This window comes from Anabrus simplex, chromosome 7 (assembly GCF_040414725.1).
Source record: "Anabrus simplex isolate iqAnaSimp1 chromosome 7, ASM4041472v1, whole genome shotgun sequence".
In the NCBI taxonomy this organism is placed as follows: Eukaryota; Metazoa; Arthropoda; class Insecta; order Orthoptera; family Tettigoniidae; genus Anabrus; species Anabrus simplex.
This window is the reverse complement of record NC_090271.1, coordinates 64,034,462-64,058,981: the sequence shown is the minus strand read 5'-3', so window position 1 is coordinate 64,058,981 and position 24,520 is coordinate 64,034,462. Positions and strand designations below refer to the sequence as shown.

The window sequence follows — 24,520 nt, the reverse complement described above, 5'->3', positions numbered from 1 at the left end:
AAATTGCTGTGTAAAGTACTACTTTTTTAATGTAAAGGCAGTTTTAAAATAATGTCTGAATTGTTTTCCGTTTAAATATGACATATGAGGGCAATTTTCTTCCATGTGCGGTTACACAAAGCATAACTGTACACCCAGTATCGAAAACTAGGTGATCCAGTAGCGTGTTGCCAACATTGATGCAAATAAAACCCGCACCTCAATTTCGTGCCTCATATTCTTTTTTTAATATGCGGGGATTATTCACGTAAATACGGTATTTAAAAATACCTCATTTATGGCGTCACAAAATTTCATTACTACCACGCACACTTTTCCCAGCCCAAAAATTGTTCTTTGCCATCTCTTGTGAAAGGAACGTGATTTCCAATACAGATTAGAGCCCTCGCCACAGAAGACAGGTCGGGGAAAGTTACACGAAAACAGGAAATGGCCTTGAATTCCGGGCTCTCCGGTTTTCATTGGTAATGCTGAATAACCCAGTAGGCCTGTTTGTGCTTGTATTTTGCATTCCATTTAGAAGTTAGAAATGTATTCTTTGTTGAGTTATGCAGTGAAGGTTAGCAAATATTTGTCGCATGATATAGATACGTAAGGATTAGGAACATAATTGTGTGAAGTTGACTAGCGTGGTGCATATTTGTCATGTGACAATGACTAAAAAAGTCATGAAATCGCTTATTAATGAAGACAAAATCCAGGAAGTGGACAGACAACCGCATCTTTCAACAGTGGCGCGTATGTTGAAACTCGCACCTTCGAGTTTCGACTCGTGTCGATCGAAGTATTGTTGCATTTAACATGACGGTCAAAGTAATTTCTTTCGCACATGGCCGCGTTTAACCTCCAAATAATTCATGGTCGAAGAGCGTGATCTACAGTAGTGCGCTAATATTTTTACAGGGCCCCATTGCAGATATTTTTATATTTGTTAAGTGCTTTACACACCTTTTAATACACTGTTTTTATTTAATAAACCCCAGTGGAAAAGGTTTTCACATTTGTTCTCTCGTCTTTTTTATGCCTTTTAATACTCTCATCGCATCTTTCACTGTACCCGTACATCATCATCATCATCTGCAGTTTCCAGCTGTTGGCTGGGTCTGCTTGGAACATAAGCCTCTCCATCTCCTCTTGTCTTCCCACCACTTCTCCCTAGTCACTCTTGCCCAGTCCTCTCCTCTTCTCTGTACACACTCTTCCACTCCTTTTATCCACCTGTTTCTTGGTCTTCCTCTTGGCTGTTTACCTGTTATCTCCATTTCGTGCATCCTCCTTGGTATGCTTTCCTCTGTCATTCTCTTCACATGTCCATACCATCGAAGTCTAGGTGCCTCTATCCTATTCTGTAGCGGCTCTTCTTTTACTATATCTTGAACCTTTTCATTTCTCATCTTATCCATCTTGTCAGTCCTATCCTGCTTCTCAGAAATTTAATTTCACTTGCCTGTATTCTATTCATGGCCCTCTGCCTCATTACCCAAGTCTCAGCTGCATACAGGTATATAGTACATCCTGCTTATCACCCTTTTGCTCCTCTGAGGGACATTCTTGCTCCAAACCAGGCTTCTGACACTTTTCAGGAATGCTCCTGCTTGTCTTCCACGCTCGATTATTTCCTTATCATTTCTTCCACTTTCCGCTATGATTCTTCCCAAGTACTTGAATCTCTCTACCTTCCTAAGCATACATGTCGTAAAATGCATGTATTTCGGGAAAAGGCATGAGTGTTTATATATTCGTATTGGATAGTTTTAATTTATGTATTCAATAGTGCATTTTCTAACTAAACACATATTTCTTTGTCCCCTGCAGAAACTCCTAAGGAGGTTTTACTGAATAAACTAACCTCCGAAATCAGTCATCCATTCTGCGCTCTATCTTGAAGTGTATCACATTCTTGCTTAATTTCGTACATAGTTTTAAAATTAAGCGATCGTTTATTTCAGCCTTTATTTCTAACGAGTTAAGTACTGCTATTGGCCATGTTATTTACGCATTTATTACGAAAACATGTTCTCTTTCATTTCGAATTGTGCTTATAGAACACCAGTCGACGAGTATTACTAGTCAACTCTGATATCGCCTTTGAGTTCAAATGTCGACAAAAGAGCTCCCTAGTGCACATAGCGAAAAATCTATACCAATGATGATTGATCGCATTCAATATAATCACTGCAGTGCATAAATATTGATAATGGAAAAAATTACAGACGCTTAATCGCTCGTAATGATGAATGCATCAGTGATAGGGTTTTCGCTGTAACCGAAAGATAATACACAGTTTAACATAGGGATTATCTAGGGAAAGAAGAAAGCTGTTGTTATAACGGAGTTCTCGCTATAGCTGACTTCTATATGTATTGCGTGCATACGCGGTAGTCGATATAGGCTGTCATTAAAATACTAGGGCCACGGAATGGCTAAGTTTCCCTGAGACTTGATATGAGGCATTATTGGACACTTTCCGATAATTAACCCTCTACTGCATGAATTATTTTTCGTTTCCATTTGGTGAAGAAATTTCAAGCTTTAATGTTCAACATACGCTCAGTGGTTTAGATATACCAGCAATTCTTAACTGGGCCTAATAGCTTAACACTCGTATGTGATGTGGATTACCATATTGGAATATATATATGATTTTCCACGATTTTACGCTAAGCTTTTAACATTTAAAGACCGAACATTACTGCCTACTGGCCATGGGTACGTATTGCAAGGCGCAAGTATACTTGCACGACTGTAGGTCAGTAATGTCTTTGAGGTTGAGCCAGAGGTACTCCTGAAGCCTGTGGTAATATGATGGGGAGGGCCCACGTAAAATAAACGGTGGTTGATTCGCGTGGATGTTGATGGGGTGGAAGGAGTACCTTTGGCTGTAGGGCTGTTTTGTCTTATGTTGTGTGGAAAAAAAAAGCATCACTGGGATATGTGTTTAATTGACTGTACAGTTGAAGGTGTGCCGTAAAACTACCTCTGTCTATATATTTATCCATTTACACAGGTGAAAAGTTATTTGTTGCCTAATGGCAACAGTATGCAGTAGAGGGTTAATTGACGGCCCACCTTTACCACTTCAGACCTCAGGATTATTATCCTGTATAACTTCTACCTAATATTTGATTTAAAATTTGGAACACAGTAGCTTCGGTTTGTGAAATGATGAGAATTCTGTACGGATCTTCTGCTTCCTATTCCCACACCTTTTTATAATTTTATTTTCATTGTATCTAATTAACATCTGTTCTTACTGTCCGGCTCCATGGCTAAATGATTAGCGTGCGGGCTTTATCCAGAGGGTCCCAGGTTCGATTCCTGGCTGGGTCGGGAATTTTAACCTTCGTTGTTTAATTCCGATGGTTTGAGGGCTGGGTGTGCGAGTAGGGATGGGTCCAGTTAGTTCAGTTGCTTGAACTAGTTCATTCGATACCGTTCATCGCCTTGAGTCGTTCAAATGAATGAGGTAGTTCATGAGGTAATGTTATAGAAACAGCTTTCGCGGCATTTCGTTCAAAAGAGCGAGTTAATTTATTATGAGCACAAGCAGAAAAACAGCTACCGAATGCCTCCACCAATCTAAGTGGAAAAATGTTATCTATGACAGCTTTCTAATTTTCTATAGCTCCCCCCCCCCCCCCCCCAGTTAAGAAGTGTGTGAGGAGATGTGCTGTCATGTGACCATTAACACGGCACTCCATTGGCCATTCGCGAGCGAGCTTATTTTGGCGTTCAAATGAATGAGGTAGTTAATTTGTGCTGCCTTCATCGAAAGAGCTCTCGCGGCACTTCATTCAGTGAACGAAGTCGTTCAAATGAACGAGGTAGTTTATTATGAGCTATCTTAGCAACAAGCACTATTGGTGCGACCTAGTACATACATTTTACAATAGATGATGCTTGCTTAGCTCTTTGTCCTCCCTTAATGTGAATGACAAACCATATAGTCTTCGACCGCATCCCACCTCTTATGCTGTTTAACGGTTTTATCCATGGGAAAACATTTCTCTAAGATGATCGTTGTCCTTTTTAGCTGTTAAAGAGCTGGGGAATGCAAACCCTGTGGAAACGTCCTGTTAATAAGGAATGTTCCTGAATAGGTAACTAATATTACAGTGTTAGATGTAATTCTTTTCAGGTGTTTACTCTATAAAACCAGCATTTTTCCTTAGGCCTGACACTGCCTTCATGGAAACAGCTCTTGCGGCACTTCATTTAATGAACGAAGTCGTTCAAATGAACGAGGTAGTTCATTTGTGCTGTCTTCAAGGAAACTCCTTTCGCGGCACTTCGTTCAATGAACAAAGTCATTAAAATTAATGAGGTAGTTTATTATAAACTATCTTTACCAAAGAGTGGCGCGAGTTAGTACGTACATTTTACAATAGATGGTGCTTGCTTTGGTCTTCGTCCTCTAACATGTTGTATGCTCATGTGAACGACCCGTTCAAAATATTTGAACGAACTTTTACCAGTTCAAATAAACGAGTCGTTTAAATGAACTAGTTAGTTCATGAATGACCCAACTCCATGTGTGAGCCTTCTTCATCATTAGAATTCATCATAAGTAGGCCCCCATCCTCACAAACGCACAGGTTGCCTACTCGAAAAACCTGCACAAGGCCTCTTCGGAGGCCACATTTCATTATTATCTGTTCTTACTGTGTTATCCCATGTCATCTCCTCGTCAAGCTGAAGAGCACCCACAATTATGGCAGTACGCGCATGGATATATCTTCCCCATTTAAAGTTAAAAACTTCATGGCTGTTCCTATTGAATTATAATAAGATAATAAGATAAGGTAAATTTAATGTTAAGAGGAAGAGAACTAGCTATTATTATGTAAAGGTGAAACCCTTAAATTTACCTTATCTTATTGTATATCTTCCCCAGTCGCACATTTCTGCGCAGCCAGTGGTGTAGGGCCTTGGTGATAATAGTATGTGGGACATGGGATTTGCGGAGTTTACAAAGTGGAGCACCAGCTGGAAAAGTTTGAGAACCACTGCTGTAGTGTGTCTATTGTATATATACTGTTCATATAATTTTAGTGTTAAACAAGAGGTTAAAAAGTTTTGGATACCATAATTAATCAGATTAAATACTGTAGATACCATCTGAGGTAGATTTTGACTGCTATCAGCTCAAAAACCTGACATGTTGCATTGACTTTAATGTATCATTGCTATGATGTTAAGAGGAAGAGAAGTAGCTATTATTTTATAATAGTTTCTTTTTTTTTTTTTTCAGGAATCTATTTTTGTTCCTGATCCTGTTGTTTCAATGTCCATAGTACCAAGTAATTCAAAGGATCGAGATAATTTCAGTAAAGCAGTTGCCAGGTTTACAAAAGAAGACCCCACATTCCACTTCTTCTATGATCCAGATAATAAAGAAACTATTGTTTCTGGAATGGGCGAGCTGCATTTAGAGATCTATGCTCAGGTGTGTATGATGATCGGTTCACTTTTTACATGTTTAATAATGCTCTCCTTTCATGTTCCTCACTTGAATACCATAAGTACTTCTTCCTATTTTTGAGCAATATAACCTCTAGTACGGTCAATACTCTTCCCCTAGGATAAATTGTGTGCTTGTGTAATTTACGCAACCTCATTTTCAAGTGTACTTATTTGATGTTTTATTTGGCGAGTGTATGATCTGTAGCCTTCGTGTATCTTGTTTCCCACTCACTACAGCATCGTGTGTGTTTTACAGCTGGGAATTCGGGATGGCAATCCTACAAGCGAGAGGGGCTAGCGTGAGCTAGTGACTCCGTTAATCAGGTCGAAGGATTGAGTTTCTTATTGTGTGGTTCGCGTGCTGTTAACATTGTTTCTGTGCGTAGTTTCCTTAGAGTTGTAGGCTACGTGTGGTTTTCTTTTCTTTTTTGCAGTTCTTTGCTTTTTCCCCTGTCGAAGCCGCATGTTAACCCTTAACTATGGACGTGCGGTCAACATGACCGCGGTGGAAAAGTAAACACGTGCCACACCTCGCTTATCGCCCTGCCAGTATATTTGCTTGCAGTACCTTTCTATTTTAAGATGACCTCTCCACTGTATTTATCTTATCTGTCATAAATAACCGTGCAGCTGCAATAAGAAGCTGATGAGTTTCGTAGCGGCCTGGGTGACTGCACGTCCATGGTTTGAAGCAGTCTTCAGTTGATAGTGCTGTGTGTAGCAATGAGTCAGCGTGCAGGTACTTCGGCGAGTGTCCGAACATGTGATGCAAATTACGAAGGAACAATTACCGAGCGGTTTGAAGAAGACATGAGTGATGTGGACGATGGTGATAGTGAAATAGAGAGTGATCACAATACCGATACTGAGACTGAAGGAGAGGGAGAAGAAGATGAAAGTTCCGCGCTACTGCCTGATGATTCACGTTCTAAGTGTTTTTATGGTAGAAATAGGTACAAATGGTCGTCTGCGGAACCTCCACAGAATGTGCGTACACCTCGTCACAATATCGTGATTCACTTTCCCGGTTTGCGCCCTTCAGCTCGAGTTGGAAACAGTGTGGATCCTGTTACGGCATGGACACTAATATTTAGTGAAGAAATGGTGAACTTACTAGTGCGATGGACAAATGTGAAACTCAGTGCAATGAGAAGTAATTACCGAAAGTCTACCCGACCAGAATTACAAAATGTTGACGCAGTTGAAATGAAAGCTTTTCTAGGCCTTCTTATTTATTCGGCGGTTTTCAAATCTAACAAAGAGGACATCGCTTCAGTCTTCGCAGCTGACGGTATGAGCCGTGAAATATTTCCTGTTGAGATGTCAGGTACAAGGTTTTCCATTCTCCTGTGCAGCCTGCGTTTTGACAATCCTGAAGACAACGCAGCGGAGAGAGACAGATCCTATTGCACCCATATCTGAGCTTCTGAATATGTTGATTCAGAACTCTCAAAGGTGTTACTCCATTGGCACAAATGCAACAGTAGATGAAATGCTAATTGGTTTCAGAGGTCGGTGTAAGTTCAGAATGTATATTCCGAACAAGCCTGAGAAATATGGAGTGAAATTGATGTGCCTAACCGATTCGAAAAATAGTTATTTGTACAATGCATATATTTATGCAGGGAAGGACACTGATGGAATAGGTCTTTCAAGGGAAGACAGAAAATTTTCAAAGCCAACTCAGGCAGTTCTTCGTTTATCGGAACCAATACAGGGTACAAATAGAAATATAACAGCTGACAATTGGTTCACCTCAGTGGAGCTTGTTCAGGAGCTGAGGAAAAGGGGACTCACTTATGTTGGGACAGTAAGAAAGAACTAGAAGGAAATTCCAACTAAATTCTTGCCTTCCTCTGTGTATGGCTTCACGAAAGACATAGCTCTTTTCTCACACGTTCCGAAAAGAAACAAAGCTGTTTTGTTAGTATCCTCTATGCACCATGGGAAAGCAACTGATGCGGACACGGGGAAGGAGGAGATGATTCAGTTTTATAATTCTACGAAGTCTGGAGTAGATACTTTCTATCAGATGTCAGCCAACTACTGCACAGGTAGAAGAACAAGAAGGTGGCCGATGGCAGTCTTCTTCCGTATCGTCGATATTGCAGCTGTGAATGCGAATATCTTGCATCATTCCTATCGCGAGAGCCCCCAAATGACCAGGCAACATTTTCTGAAAGAACTTGCTGCTCAACTCACTAGGCCACACATGATAAGAAGATTATCAAATCCCAGGATCCCAAGAGATATTCGAGGCGCTATCTCTAGAATTTTGAGCATCCCTGCGGAGCGTATCAACATTTCCGAGGAGAAGCTTGAAAGACGGATAACTTGTCGTCTGTGCCCACCAGCAAAGAAGAGAAAAACATATTACAAGTGCTACAGATGTGAAAAACCAGTATGCTTGGAGTGTACAAGGAAGATCTGCTTCGAATGTGTTGAGTGAGAGTAACATTGAGGGCCAAATTCAGTGCTTGCAATTTCCACCCCAACAAGAGATCAGCCTAATGTGTCGTTAATTTTCAGTGCAGTGGTTATCAAACATCTTTAATACCCAAGTTAGGGTCAATTTTTGTTGATAGTGTAAAGGATATGTGTGTGTTTAAATGGAACAGTGTATTCTGAATAACGAAAATTGCTGCGACTGCAATCTGAAGGTATGAGGGTTATACAAATTAACAAATGGAAAATATTTTTGTGGTTTTGGGTTCAATAAAGTGTAATTATTCAAATAAAAGCAGCTAGCAATTTATCTCATTAACCGTCCATTCCGTAGTCAAATTAATTTTCATGCAGTCTCAGTGACCTCACGTCCATGTTGATGTCACTGAAAATGTACGTCAATAGTTAAGGGTTAATAATGTATGAGACATATTTATCTATTTCGTATGTGCTAGATTTGTATATTTCAGTGCATTTATTTTAATTCTTAGTTCATAATTTTAATGAGTTGAATGTATTTCAGAGAGTTGAGTCGCGGCAGTTTCTGCTATTTTCTGTTCACATTATGGCTACACAACATAACACACATTATCTCCATGTGTTCAGAGCTACCTATAAAATTGAATTTTGAATTTTCATGTTACAAATAATAAAGGAAACTAGTATGCATTTTGTTCCGTGTTTGTTACATTTTCTTGTAACCATTTGTATGTTTACTCAGTATAAGATTTTAAATTTAATGGTCAGTTCGCCTTGTAACTGTAGATATGGATGCCTTTTGTGGTGTCTGTTTTTCAAGACCGTGGCACAATATTCGCCATGAAATCCAAGAATTTAAAAATTCTTCCTATTTTTGATTTCTAACAGTTGGCAGGTTTGTATCTTTCATGTGAAGCATATCATTGTTGCTCCTGCATAAACTGCTATGTGAAATATTTCGGCATAAAACTTTGTTTGGAAAGGTTCTGTCATCTATGGAATATTGTGCGAGTTATATCACAGAATTCTTGCGCTTGATTACACGTGCTGTGTGCCAGAACATTTTCACTTTTTTTTTTTTTTTTTTTTTTTTTTTTTTTTTTCAGGTGAAACAATGATATAGTGACATCTGTATAAATGTTGGCTTTATTATATTGTTCAGTGTCAATTATCCTGCCTCATTTATTCAAGTCCTGTACTAATCAGAATTAACCCACTACTGGTTCATGGAAAATCCAGGTATTATATAATGGTGGTTTGTTAAAAGGTCAGGTGGCTATTGCTTTCAGTTTAATAATATAAGTTCTACAGGGTGATTAAAAAAATTGTTGGCAAACTGTCTTAGTAATATGCATGTTGTAGGAGGCATAGCACGTTATAGTACCTGGAGGTGCAGAGTTGTTGACACAACTGTAATAAACTATATTTACATCATTGCATAATATTTATGTATCTCTTTGATATAATGTTTTAGAGTATTTTCCTCTTTCATTAACACATGTTTGCAGTTTCTTTTTTGAAATTCATTAAAATTCTAAACTTCAGTGTATGCTACTGCACCTTACTCCCACTGAGCTCTATAGCTGCAGTCGCTTAAGTGCGGCCAGTATCTAGTATTCAGGAGATAGTGGGTTTGAACCCCAATGATTTCCCATTTTCACACCAGGCAAATGCTGGGGCTGTACCTTAATTAAGGCCACAGCGGCTTCCTTCCCACTCCCAGCCCTTTCCTGTCCCATCATCGCCATAAGACCTATCTGTGTCAGTGGGACGTAAAGCCACTAGCAAAAAAATATCTGAGTTCTATTTTCTAGATATCCAGCCACCCATTTAGTCCCTCTTTTATCTACTCCAGTAGTCCTCATTTTTGTCAAAAGTCTTCCATGATCTTCCCTTTGAAAGCCTTGGATAGGTCAATACAAATACAGTCCATTTTATATCCTCATTACACAAACACTTCTTCTATGTTGCAGCGTATGGAGAGAGAGTACAATTGTCCAGTAAAACTTGGCAAACCTAAGGTATCTTTCCGAGAAACTCTGGTGGCACCCTGTTCTTTTGACTACCTCCACAAGAAGCAGTCTGGAGGTGCAGGACAATACGCTAGAGTTACTGGGATTATGGAGGTCAGTCTGAAGCTTGATGAGACTGGAGTTATAGCAACAATTTAGTTCTTCATCTCACAAAGATCTTCTTTTACAGCCTCTTCCTCCACATCAGAATACAACTATTGAGTTTGTAGATGAAACCACAGGAACAAACGTACCCAAACAATTTGTACCAGGTGTTGAAAAGGGATTCCGCATGATGGCCGAGAAAGGTTGGTTTAATGTAATTTGATACTCTTATATGCAAATCAGAATATTGCAAATGTCTTAGCAAAAACTCCCCATAGATCACAAGTTATATGACAAAAATACAGGGCAAGTCACACAAGGGTTGCTGCCCTTCCTGCTTGCCCTGTGTCGGTAAATATGGTCACAGTCACACTCTTCTTGTTCGCCCATACAAACCCCATCGACTTCAATGAATGGATAATCAGATTGAAAAACAAATAGAAAAGGAATTAAACTTACCCCCTGTACAGCAATTGTTGAAAATGCTCTCTCTCAGCTTGTAGACAAGCATTGTAGTGTGTGATGATATTCTGATTCACTCTCTGCAATTCAGCCGCATGAATCTTCAACATTTTTGTGCGTATTACATTTTTCAGTTCTTTTATGGTGCAGCATTTACTTCTGTACACACTGCCTTTCAAACTACCCCATAAATAGGAGTTGCAGAAGAGGGAGAGTAATTTTTCTGTCCCTGAAAACATCCTGCATTGCATTCATTGAATTACAAGCAGTATTTGCTCTAGCCCCATCTTACTGGAAATATCTGAGCGACCTTTGCTGTTCAGTCAGCTGAGGAAAGAACTCATTCAGTATTAATTCTATCCATCATCATCATCATCATCATCATCCATTCCCCTCATCCAGCTCCTTCCGGGTTGGGGTGTTTATGGCCCCTTTCCATCTTCCTCTATACAATAACCATTGTTGCTCGTTAACTATGTTCCAATCCATATTTCTTCTATTTAAACTATTCTTGATCCTTTCACCCACCTTAGCCTGGGTCCAAGTCATCTGCTTTGGCATCCTTCCCTCGTCCATCTTCATAACATATCCAAAGTGTCTAAGTTCATCTGTCTCTGTTCTGTCCTAACATTTTTCATCTCCGATTTCCTTCCTGACATCCACATTTCTTACTCTGTTCTTTCTTGTCTTTCCTTCTTAACAATTTCATTTCACTGGCCTGGATTTCATTTCCCTGTCCTTTTGTCATTGTCGAGGTTTGCACTGGATATGTCAGTATTGGGCAGTAGTACGTCTTATATATAACCTCTTTACACTTCATTGGCACTTACTCTACAGCAGGATCCTCACACTGTGGTGTTGAATCTCCGAATCCTTTTCAATCCTGTTGAATCAGTTTACTGATCTCCATGTCCAGTCCTGAATTAGTTTGCTTCCAAAGTACTTCACGGTATCTCCTGCCTGTCATAAGAGGCGACTAAAAGCGGCCCCAGGGTCTCTAAACTTTGGAGCGTGGGATGGCGACCACGGGGCCCTAAGCTGAGTCCTGGCATTGCTTCCACTTACTTGTGGCAGGCTCCTCACTTTCATCTATCCTATCCGACCTCCCTTGGTCAACTCTTGTTCTTTTCAGACCCCGACGGTATTACGTATGGAGGCCTAGGGAGTCTTCATTTTCATGCCCTTTGTGGCTCTTGTCTTCCTTTGGCCAATACCTTCATTTTGTGAACTGTCGTGTCCCTTCCATGTTTTCCTTCTGATTAGTGTTATATAGAGTATGGTTGCCTAGTTGTACTTCCTCTTTAAACAATAATCACCACCACCACCTCCAAAGTACTTGAAGCTCTCCATAATTTCAAGGTTTTTGCCCCTTTATTTTTATAATTCTTTCCTTTCCATAATTATTAATCATCATCATCAATGTCCCAATCTAGACACCCGGGTGTGGTTTATAATTATTAATAATCTCTCTAAATATAATGAGCTGCCCTTGTACTTCCTCTCTGCTTCCCACACCACTATATTATCTGCAAACAGTATTACTTTCAGCTCCCTGTCCCCTGCCCTTTATCTCCTTCACATTTTCATATAACCATTGTGAATAACAGTGGTGACAGCACACTTCCTTGTTGTTTTCAAATTTCATTCTAAAACCACTCTGTCCTCCTCACATGTGTCTGGACACTGCTGGAAAAAAAAAAAAATTGTACGTTGCTAACTCATATTCTCTTTTTTTTCCCCCCTCTCTCTTTCAGATTCCTTTTGTATCAACTAATGTTGATGTGTACAATCGAGAAAAGAAAGACAGCCTACCTTGGGCATACAGTAAAACCTTGATGCATAGTTTTTCAAGGGGGAGGGGGGAAAATTACAATGGATGCGGGAAAACGATAAATGCGAGTGACATATAAAATAGGGGGAAATCAAAATAATAAAATATGGATACTGTATTTGCGCATTTTTCGTCATGTAAAAAAAAAAAAAAAAAAAATATAATGAAGAATTATAATGGCATGTGGCCTCCGAAGCCAGGAGCAGATCTTTCGAGTTGTCGTGTGATAGGTGATCTACGAGCTTATGAAAATGCGGCTCTACCTAAGATGAATCCTAATGCGTAAGTTGGCGCGCGCGCGCACACACACAGCCCCGGAACTGTCGGAATTAATCAAGGAAAGTTAAAATCCCGACCTGATCGTGACCCCTCGAACTGAAGGCCAACACGTGCTAACCATTTAGCCATGGAGCCAGACATGCTTATACTATACATAACGGTATCAAAATATTGCAGTCATGATATAGTAAAACCTCCTTAATTCGAAGCCGGGACGCAAAAATCAGACTTCGAAGTACGTGATTTCGAATTAACTGCCAACACATAATTCGGAAATGCCAACCCTTGCAGCGTCACAGTATATTCTAAGACCCGTTACTGCATGCAATTAACCTTGATTCACAGTTTAAACCTCTCAAATACCATGGTAAAAAACTATTTCCAAAATGTATCCAACAAGGTGCATTTACAGTACTCAAATAATGCACTTGGATAACTAACTGGCAAACATAACCTCACGCAATGAAATCAAAAGAAAGAAAACATGATTCAAAGACGAGGAGAATCTATACTGGCTCCCCTGTGCAAGTGTTTTATTCATTGGATTATGGTACTGTATGCATTATAGATGTCTTGTGCTTGCACGGAAAGTACCTGATGCCCTTAAAACATCGCGGCTTATCAAACTTGACTATGACGAGGTAAGAAAGTCTCTCGCTTCGTCCACATTACAACAGTACAGTGACTATGGGTACTTGTACTGACAAGCCATGGGTTGGGAAAGGGGCGATCTCAACCTAGGGGGAAAGTCATGACTGTGAACTCAGTCATAATACCATATTTACTCGTGTATTAGATCCCTTTTTTTCTCACTTTTACAGCCAAAAATAATAAAGGGGGGTCCAATATGTGATAACCTCAAAATTTTGTGCAGCGAACACATGACTTCTAGGTTATAAAGAGCTATAAATTGTATGTGTAAACATTCTATACTATTATTTAACAAACTTAAAATGTATTTAAGTTATAGTGGCTATTTTCGTCAGAAGGCAGTATTTCTAAACGTAAAAAGACAATAAATGGTGAACACGACTTGTAGGCCTACGGTACATATAAAAAGTCCATTTTAGTTACTCATATCACATCATTCGTTACATCTCATTAATTCGCTCTGGTGAGGACATCAGGAAGGGCATACGGCCGTAAAAACTCGCTACGAAGATTCGTCTGACTTCATACTCGATCCCGTAGAAGAAAGGGATAAGGGTACAAAAAGATACGAAAGAACTTAATGGCCAGTCATTTGTCTCTGTCGGTACAGCAGTAGGCCTACCACAAAGTAAACCTGATTGCCTCTTTCATTTGAATTATCGTCTTGCGCCGCCAACTTCCCTGTCTTGCTACAATACAGGCATGTCGGTATTATAAGTGACGTCATCTTCACTGCTATATCTCGTCGGTCGCGTCAGCCATGCACTGCAATCAAGAGCATACGAGGTCCCGTCTTTTTGAACCTTTTAAAAATAATTTCATTCCCAACTATAGAGTCTAAACAGTGTAAATCTATTCGCAGATGGTGTCTGATATTCCCAGTTTGTGTATATGTAGCAGAAGCCACTCCTTCCAAATAAATTTGTGCTGTAGAAGGCATGCCAAACCATCAGCTGATAAATAGCGTATGTTACGAGTTGTACTTCCGAATGTAATACATAGTAACTGAAAACATTCTTTTGATAACTGCGACTGTTGAAACACAGACCCTTATTTTTAAGTATATTTCATGCTTGTTCTCTACATTTATCACATCAGGATTTGCCTAAACAGCTGTCCATAAGATAAGACAGACCCCATTGTTTAGGTCTGCCAAAAGTTTGACGGAAAAAAATAAAAATAAATAACAGGAAAATATACTGCATTTATAGATATCTACAGGTGTGGCGGTAATGTGTTTTATTGTCATAATGTTTAATTTTGTACGTTTGTTGTCTCTTTTTTTTTTTTATTAACGCATACCCTAGTATGTTTTGTTTGGCGTCTCCGAAAATCGTTTAAAGTATGTGGGGACATAAAATTATTATTATTATTATTATTATTATTATTATTATTATTATTATTATTATTATTATTATTATTATTATTATTATTTGTTAGGTATGTTGGCAACTAAAACAATCGTTTTAATTGGATAGCTTTTATCACGTTTTAAACTTACTTCTCTCCAAATATATACCTATATTGGCCCAAGTTACGAGATATTAAACGACCACTTTGTTAATGATCTCGCCTGCTGTATAAATAGCAACAACCGCGAATATTTCTCAACTAAAGTAAACTCGTTTCCTCATTCGCAAATCTCTGGCAGTACGGTACCGGGAATCGAAGTCAAACCCCCGAAAACAGCAACTAATTGTGCTAACCATTATGCTGGCGGACATTATTAACTACAAAGCACAGACATATAGCATGACTGATGCATGCTTTCAATGCGCGGGTTGGACACAAAGCTAGGCCTATTCATCTATTTGTGCGATGTCATCAGAGCTGCAGTAGACCTACGCTAGAGAGACGGACATTTCTTAACTACGAAATACAGATGTACCGCAGGATTCGACACGTTTTCATTGCGTAGGTCGAACGGACGAAACTATTCACAAATTTGTGCAATGTCATCAGAGCTGCAATAAGACTTGTACCCGCTTCGAAGTGGAATCATCATTCTCTGATGAATTACGTTGGGGGGTCTTATAGGCAAGATTTATTTTTTTCATTTTCTTCGTCTCGAAAATCCAGGGGGGGGTCTAATACACGAGTAAATACGGTAATGCCAAGTGGAGACCACGTGAGTAGGCCTACTGAAGGGGGGAAAAACATGGCTAGGTTCGGGCCAAGGGCGGACTGCTGGATGTAACTTAAATTTGACAAATATGTGATGATTCAGTTGCCTTAGTATCACTAATTCCCCTTATAGGCATTGAGTGCTGACTCAGTTGAATACTCAACCGATCTGCCAAACGCCTGGACATGAAATGCATTTGAGACGCACTATCAGGTAGAGTTCGGCATTGATGCACATTCCCACGTTTGTCTGTAACCACTACGAGAGCTGTTGACAGTAGAACTTCCACATGAGTATAGTTGCTCTTCACAGCAAAGTAGGTTTGCTGCTGAGTCCGGTTGGTTTCTGATGTGGTTAGAAGCATTGTAGGAAGTACTCTTCTCCTTGTGATCCGCGGATTGTTTTCTCAGCACTATTACTACCGTTGATGATTTGCGGCTTTTAAAACTCCACATCGTGTGATACGTAATTCTCAAGAATCTTCGTTATCCTTCAACGACAACTCTATGCATTGATGTATGCTCTTTTAAACATAATCTGACATTTTAATCACCAATGAGACCTTACCTGCAATACGTCCAACACGTGCAACTATCAGAACTTCATAAGAAGTGATATATACAAACCTCAAAAATATTCAACGCCCAAATTGTTCTTCTTGAATAATTCTTCCTTCAACAGCTAAGTGCATCAGTTTATTTATTTTATACATTATCCAAAACTTATACCACCATTTTGACTTTTTCTCTTAATGTATTGGAATCAAACCGCATCAGTTAAGGTTGACAGCACAAACACATGTATTATTGAAATAAAGCAAGGAGTGAGGCAAGGCTGTGTTCTATCTCCACTCCTCTTCAATATTTACTCTGAAAGGGTATTTTCTGAAGCATTAGAAGGAAATGCGGAGGGCATCATTGTTAATGGGATCACAATAAATAGTCTGAGATATGCAGATGATACTGTTCTGCTTGCAACAGGTGCTGAAGATCTGCCAACATTACTAAACTGTGTGGTTGAACACAGTGCTGTATTTAAACACAAAAAGGACCAAAGTAATGGTCATAAGCAAACATGTCATTCAACCTGTTAACTTGACAGTAGCTGGCACATCACTGGAGCAAGTATCTTTAAGTATCTCAGCAGTGTTCTTGATCAAAGCTGGAACAATGCTAATGAAATTAGGTCCTGGATTGAACAGGCAAGGACTGCATCCAAGAGAATGAGCAAACATCTCTGTAACAGGGACTTTAAGATCAAACTCTGTCTCAGTTTACGTCAGTGTTATGTATTTTATGTCTTACCTTATGGTGCCGAGACTTGGAGCGTAACAGAGAACACCATCATAAAACTTTAATCCTTTGGTCGGGTTTGAGGAGTAAGGAGGGAGCAATTCCGATTCCAGTAGTACTGCCAACTGAATGGAAATGAAATCTGAATTGAATTGATAATGTGATCGATCGATATGAGTTTTGCTAAACCTTTGTTATCTTAAGCCAACAACTGTGTCACACACACATTATATAACATTATATAACATTTCTCGATGCAAATCTTATTCCTAGAGTGAATTCTATACTTTGGCTTTGCTGTGTAAATAACAACAGTACTAGTACATAAAGTGTATGCCAGATGTCGCACAGCGATGCATAAGTGATTCATAGTTTGTGTTTCAAAGGTTGCCAGTACGAATCTCAAAGATTTCCGAGGTCGACCAATTCAGCACTAGGGTGTAAATCAATCCAGAAAAGGTGCACAGATAGTACATCATCATTATAGACATTTATGCCTTTCAGCATTCAGTCTGCAAGCCTCTGTGAATTTACTAAATGTCGCCACAATCCTCTGTTTGCAGTTAGTGCTGTGGCTTTATTTAGTTCTATATCTCTTATCTTTAAATCGTTAGAAACTGAGTCTAACCATCGTCGTCTTGGTCTCCCTCTACTTCTCTTACCCTCCATAGCAGAGTCCATTATTCTCCTATGTAACCTATCCTCCTTCATTCGCCTCACATGACACCAGCACCGAAGCCGGTTTATGCGTACAGCTTCATCCATCGAGTTCATTCCTAAATTAGCCTTTATCTCCTCATTACGCATACCCTTCTGCCATTGTTCCCACATGTTTGTACCAGAAATCATTCTTGCTACTTTCATCTCTGTTACTTCTAACTTGTAAATAAGATATCCTGAGTAAACCCAGCTTTCGCTCCCGTAAAGCAAAGTTGATCTGAAAAGATACCGATGTAAAGATAATTTGGTCGGGGGGCTGACTTCCTTCTTACAGAATCCTGTCGATTGCAACTGCGAGCTCACTGCATTAGCTTTGCTGTACCTTGATTCAATCTCACTTACTATACTATCATCCTGGGAGAACACACATCCTAAATACTTGAAATTATCTACCTGTTCCAGCTTTGTATCACCAATCTGACATTCAATTCTATTGAATTTCTTACCTACTGACATCAGTTATTTAGTCTTCGAAAGGCTAATTTTCATACCATACTCATTGCACCTATTTTCATGTTCTAAGATATTAGACTGGAGGCTTTCGGCACAATCTGCCGTTAAGACCAAGTCGTCAGCATAGGCCAGAGTGCTTACTACATTTCCAGCTAACTGAATCCCTCCCTGCCACGTTATACCTTTCAGCAGATTATCCATGTAAACTATGAACAGCAAAAGTTAAAGATTACTGCCTTGCCTAATCCTTGTAAATACCCTGAACCAAGAACTCATTCTACCAGAAATTCTCACTGCAGCCCAATTATTAACATAAATGCCTTTGATTGATTTTAATAACCTACCCTTAATCCCCTAGCGTCCAGTATGTTAAACATCTTTTTCCTCGGTACCCTGTCATATGCTTTCTCTAGATCAGGGCCATCCAAACAGCGCTCCCCGAGCGCTTTGGGGAAGGTAGCGGTGGGAGAAGCTTGGCTGGCTGAGTGAGCGGTCTGCCCGCCGCGCCGAAGAGAGCAGTCGATCTATCAGTCGTAGTCTAGTCTACAGTGACTCTATACATATAGTGTAGTGTCACTGTAGTCTATTCCAATGCGCTTTCTTAACAGCGTGTAACTAATTAACTAAATCAGTTTCGCAGTTGTTATGGCTGAACATCATAAAAAATAAAAAAAAAAAAAAAGAGTGGTGAAGCAGCAGCCTTCAAAGCAGAATGGGAAATTTCATTTTTCTGTACAGCTTATAAAGGGCATGCCAAATTTTGAGTGTGTCACCGAGATTTAATGTGTTTTAAAAAAGCACAATTTGGAACGGCACTACAGTGCCAACCACAGGGATGATTACGGTGATTTGACAGACGCCAGTCGCCAATCGAAGTTGGAAGAATTGAAAGAAAATTTCAAGCAGCACTGTTCTGTAAATATTATTGTTTTAATTTTTAAATGCTTGTTTACAAACGGGAATGAAGAAATGATTGAATTATCTGAAAAATACTAAAATTGTGACTTGCCGTATTTTTGTCTGACAGATGATTGAGGAGAGCGAGGTTGGTGGACCCATTTTACGAACAAGCTACAAATGTTCGCCGCGAATTGCCAAAGCTGGGAAACCCTTCACGGAAGGGAATGTAATCAAGGAGTGCCTAATGGATGCGGCGGCATGTATTTGTCCTATGGAGCTAGTTGAGAAATTTGATAAAATCTCCCTTTCTCCACAAACTGTGGCTCGCAGGATAGACGACATGGCCGTTGATATGGAACAGTAATTAATGGAGAAGGCAGCAAATTTTGTATCATTTTCCATCGCCCTCGACTAATCAACCGACATTGCGGACAAAGCTCAGCTCGTTATTTTCATTTGAGGGGTGGATGACAATCTTCGGGTTACCGAGGATTTCCTAGACTTGGTAGCTCTCAAAGACACCACTATCGGTTTCGATATTTTCCAAGCAGTGGAGGGTGTTTTTGAGTCAATGGGATTACAATGGGAGCGGTTGACGAGTGTAACGACGGATGGAGCTCCTGCTTTACGTGGTCTACGCTCGGGGTTCCTCAGCTATGTAAAATTAAACATGGCTGAGAGCAGTAGCACCCTAATGGCGGCGATCCAGTGCTTTATACACCAGGAGGCAATCTGTGCAAAAGTCGCCAAGCTTAAAGACATAATGGGAACAGTTGTGCGAATGGTAAATTTTCTTCGCTCCCATGAACTCACGCACCGTCAATTCAAAGAGTACTGGGCAAGTTGGCCGTGTGGTTAGGGGCGCGCGGCTGTGAGCTCGCAATCGCGAGACAATGGGTTCGAACCCCTCTGTCGGCAGCCCTGAAAATGGTTTTTTGTGGTTTCCCATTTTCACACCAGGCAAATGCTGGGTTGTACCTTAATTATACCTTAATTAAGGCCACGGCCGCTTCCATCCCATTCCTGGGCCCTTCTTGTCCCATCATCGCCATAAGACCTATCTGTGTCAGCGCGACGTAAAGCAAGTAACAAAAAAAAAATCAGGGTTCTTGGATGACATCGAAGCGGAGTATCCGGATATCCCGTACCATGCAGAATTAAGATGGATGAGCCACGCGAAGTGCTTCATCGAGGTTTTTGCTTGCGGATTGCAATAGATACATTTTATGACATGAAAGGGTGGCCCGAAGTTCTTTTGCGTGATCCTAAGTGGGTGATGGACTTGGCCACTTTAAGTGACTTTACTGCTCATCTGAATACTTTGAACACTTCGCTTCTGGGCGACAAGCACATTATCTGATATAGATGTTGATTCCCATAGGGAATTTGAAATATTTGTCCTGAATGAGCAAATTTATAATACCAATATAAATGGTCCGTTATTGGACATTATAAATTTTCCAGCTAGCTCATTCTTGGTTGCCAGCGTTTCGCCCTCGTGTGCTAGGGTGGGCTCATCAGTTGGTACCTAAGGATTTCCTAGACTTGGTAGCTCTCAAAGACACCACTATCGGTTTCGATATTTTCCAAGCAGTGGAGGGTGTTTTTGAGTCAATGGGATTACAATGGGAGCGGTTGACGAGTGTAACGACAAGGGCGAAACGCTGGCAACCAAGAATGAGCTAGCTGGAAAATTTATAATGTCCAATAACGGACCATTTATATTGGTATTATAAATTTGCTCATTCAGGACAAATATTTCAAATTCCCTATGGGAATCAACATCTATATCATCTGATGGCCAAGCAGGCATCAATTTTTAGTGATGAGACAAAGTCTCTTAGTGCATTGGCACTGCCGGTGGCTCCAGTTAGCCTACGCAGTGGCCTCCACGGTATGCACTAGCCAGCGTATTGGTAAGTGTGCTAGGTACCAACTGATGAGCCCACCCTAGCACACGAGGGCGAAACGCTGGCAACCAAGAATGAGCTAGCTGGAAAATTTATAATGTCCAATAACGGACCATTTATATTCGTATTATAAATTTGCTCATTCAGGACAAATATTTCAAATTCCCTATGGGAATCAACATCTATATCATCTGATGGCCAAGCAGGCATCAATTTTTAGTGATGAGACAAAGTCTCTTAGTGCATTGGCACTGCCGGTGGCTCCAGTTAGCCTACGCAGTGGCCTCCACGGTATGCACTAGCCAGCGTATTGGTAAGTGTGCTAGGTACCAACTGATGAGCCCACCCTAGCACACGAGGGCGAAACGCTGGCAACCAAGAATGAGCTAGCTGGAAAATTTATAATGTCCAATAACGGACCATTTATATTGGTATTATAAATTTGCTCATTCAGGACAAATATTTCAAATTCCCTATGGGAATCAACATCTATATCATCTGATGGCCAAGCAGGCATCAATTTTTAGTGATGAGACAAAGTCTCTTAGTGCATTGGCACTGCCGGTGGCTCCAGTTAGCCTACGCAGTGGCCTCCACGGTATGCACTAGCCAGCGTATTGGTAAGTGTGCTAGGTACCAACTGATGAGCCCACCCTAGCACACGAGGGCGAAACGCTGGCAACCAAGAATGAGCTAGCTGGAAAATTTATAATGTCCAATAACGGACCATTTATATTGGTATTATAAGCACATTATCTCCGATTTGGTGGAAAAAATTCAAGCGTTCGAAAGAAAATTGATTTTCTGGGAAAACCAGTTGCGAGCAAGGAACACAGGACATTTTCCATTGCTTGAAACAGTGAAATACGGTGTCGACTTTGATGAGTATTTGCAGGTAATTCGCCAATTACAAAAAGAGTTTGAAAAGAGATTTTCAGAATACAGAACTCCAAGCGGTGGTAGATGTATTTGTTCGACCATTTTCTCTTAGTGCAGACAGTGCTCCACAGCTATTTCAATTAGAGTTGCTTAAACTGCAGTGCAATGTTCGTCTTAAAGACCGCTTTGTAATGTCACCAAGTTTAGAAGAATTTTGCAGCGGCCCCCTTTTGTATAAACATGCATGTAAAGTTCTGTCAATGTTCGGCTCAACGTGCATTTTTGAGTGTTCCTTCCGGTTCTTAAGTTTACCAAAAGTAAACATCGTGCGACGATAAGCGATAGGAACTAGCACAATTGTTTAAGAATAGCTGTGTCCAGATATATTGTAGGCCTACTCAATTTAGAGATGATTGTTTGCTCCAAAAGTAAAAGCTCGTGACAACGACTGACCAAAAGTCACTCAATGTCTGTACTATCTGTTCATATCGGTAAAACGTTGTCGAATTTTCCTCTCAGATATGTTCAAATTCCAGTTTTGAATAAATCACATTACTGTATTCTTTACTTAGCACTTGATTTCGTTTCCTGCATATTCTATACATCGGAGTACCTTTCGATTTGTAGATGCGGTATATTTTTACGGCAAAATAGCCCTATCAATATGATGTCAACAAACCCACAAAAGCCGTCGGACGCAAGACTGTACGTACGTATCTGGTCAGCGCTGTCCGAACATCGTCTGTCTCAGGTCTCCTCGATACCACACTGTAGTGGTGGTAGGGGAAGGAGCGCTAGCCTGACTGCCCAGTGCTCCCCGAGCGCAGGTGCGCTCTCGAAGCGCAATGGCTGGATGGCCCTGCTCTAGATCTACGAAACATAAACACAACTGTCTATTCCTCTCGTTGCATTTTTCAGTTACCTGGCGCATACTGAAAATCTGATCCTGACAGCCTCTCTGTGGTCTGAAACCACACTGGTTTTCATCCAACTTCCTCTCAACCACTGATCACACCCTCCCTTCCAAGATGCCAGTGAATACTTTGCCTGGTACACTAATCAACGAGATACCTCGATAGTTGTTGCAATCCTTCCTGTTCCCTTGCTTATAGATAGGTGCAATTACTGCTTTTGTCCAATCTGAAAGTACCTTACCAACACTCAATGCTAATCTTATTATTCTATGAAGCCATTTCAGTTCCTGCCTTCCCACTATACTTCACCATTTCAGGTCTTATTTCATCTATTCCTGCTGCTTTATGACAGTTGAGTTTATTTACCATCCTTTCCACTTCCTCAAGCTTAATTTCACCATCATTATTCCTCCTCCCCATGAGCTTGGTTGTCCGCGACACCACCATGAAGATTTCCTTTTATGTTGAGAAGATTTTCAAATATTCCCTCCACCTGTCCAGTGATTCCCTGGGATCTGTTATGTGTTCACCTGAATTATCCAAAAAACTGTTCATTTCCTTTTTTCCTCCCTTCCTAAGATTATTTATTACTGTCCAGAAAGGTTTCCCTGCTGCTTGACCTAGCCTTTCCAGATTGTTACCAAAATCTTCCCACGACTTCTTTTTGGATTCAACAATTATTTGTTTCGCTCTGTTTCTTTCATCTACATACAAATCCCTGTCTGCCTCGGCTCTTGTTTGTAGCCATTTCTGATAAGCCTTCTTTTCTACGTTTACAAGCTGCTCTCACTTCATCATTCCACCAAGATGTTCGCCTTTTCCTATCTTTACACACAGTTGTTCCTAGGCATTCCCTTGCTGTTTCCACTACAGCATCCCTGTATGCCACCTAGTGATGGGACTATCGAATGAAAACTACCAAATTATTCGATAGTCGTCAACTACCGTTACAGCCGATTGTTTCCGTTTGCATTCGGTTTTTCATTCGGATCGCAAATTCCAATTGTTTCCACTAGTCAGCACTGAAATCGCCACCTCTTTCGTCACGGAGTGGTCAGTCATTTATTATAAAAATGGCCGCGGTAGTTTTCAACATATAAGTGTACGCGCCAATTTACTTCGCTTCTGTGTATTTCAAGATGGTAATCAACCAAGTCTCTAATGAAAATAAAATGCAATTACCAGTACATAGGCCTACTTATACGAAGGTTTGTGAGTAAATTAATGAGCAATTACTTTGGGCATCACTGATAGTGCAAGGTAAATCAACGAACTGCAACCAGCGAGGATGCAGGTTCGAATCTTCCTCTTGGTGACTGTTTTTAACATAGGAATATTGTTTTATCAAGGAGAATTATTACAGTTTTATATTTCGTTAGTGAGTTATGCAGCCGTTTAAAAGAATTATTTCTTCCGTAAAACAGGCTAGGCGAAAGCAATACCAGTTCTTCCCTCATTATGACCGGCGCGCATGCGTCATTAGCAATCTTTAGGTGCTAAACAAGTCATCCAACACGGCTTTATGCCAACTTTCAAAGTATCGTATCGTAATCTGTTTACCCTACAGGGTCGGTTTTTCCCTCGGACTCTGCAAACGAACCCACCTCTGCCGCTTCAAGGGCAGTGTCCCGGAGCTTCAGACTCTGGGTCGGGGGATACAACTGGAGAGGATGACCAGTACCTCACCCAGGCGACCTCACCTGCTGTGCTGAACAGGGGCCGTGTGGTGGGATGAGAAGTTTGGAAGGGATAGACAAGGCAGTGGGAAGGAAGCGGCCGTGGCTTTAACTTGGGTACCATCCCAGCATCTGCCTGGAGAAGTGGTAAATCACGGAAAACCACTTCCAGGATGGGTGAGGTGGGAATCGAACCCACCTCTACTCAGTTGACCTCCCGAGGCTGAGTGGACCTCGTTCCAGCCCTCGTACCACTTTTCAAATTTCGTGGCAGAGCCGGGAATCGAACCCGGGCCTCCGCGAGTGGACACTAACCAGTACACCACAGAGGCGGACAACTTTCAAAGTACAAGGTCAAATATATCATTCCATAGGTAGTCTATTGCCAAATGCTCATCAAGATCCTGAATTTTTGCAAATTTAC

At 40.6% G+C, this 24,520-nt stretch overlaps 1 protein-coding gene across 1 annotated transcript in view; it reads left to right on the top strand.

The window, feature by feature from the left end:
- The window catches only part of mEFG1 (mitochondrial translation elongation factor G 1), a 158,631-nt gene that overhangs the window by 109,882 nt on the left and 24,229 nt on the right, over nt 1–24,520 (top strand). Inside the window, exons 10-12 of the mRNA XM_067151115.2 lie at nt 5,252–5,446; nt 9,861–10,013; nt 10,090–10,207. Of these exons, the coding sequence (XP_067007216.1) occupies nt 5,252–5,446; nt 9,861–10,013; nt 10,090–10,207 (466 nt within the window). The remainder of the gene's footprint in view (nt 1–5,251; nt 5,447–9,860; nt 10,014–10,089; nt 10,208–24,520) is intronic.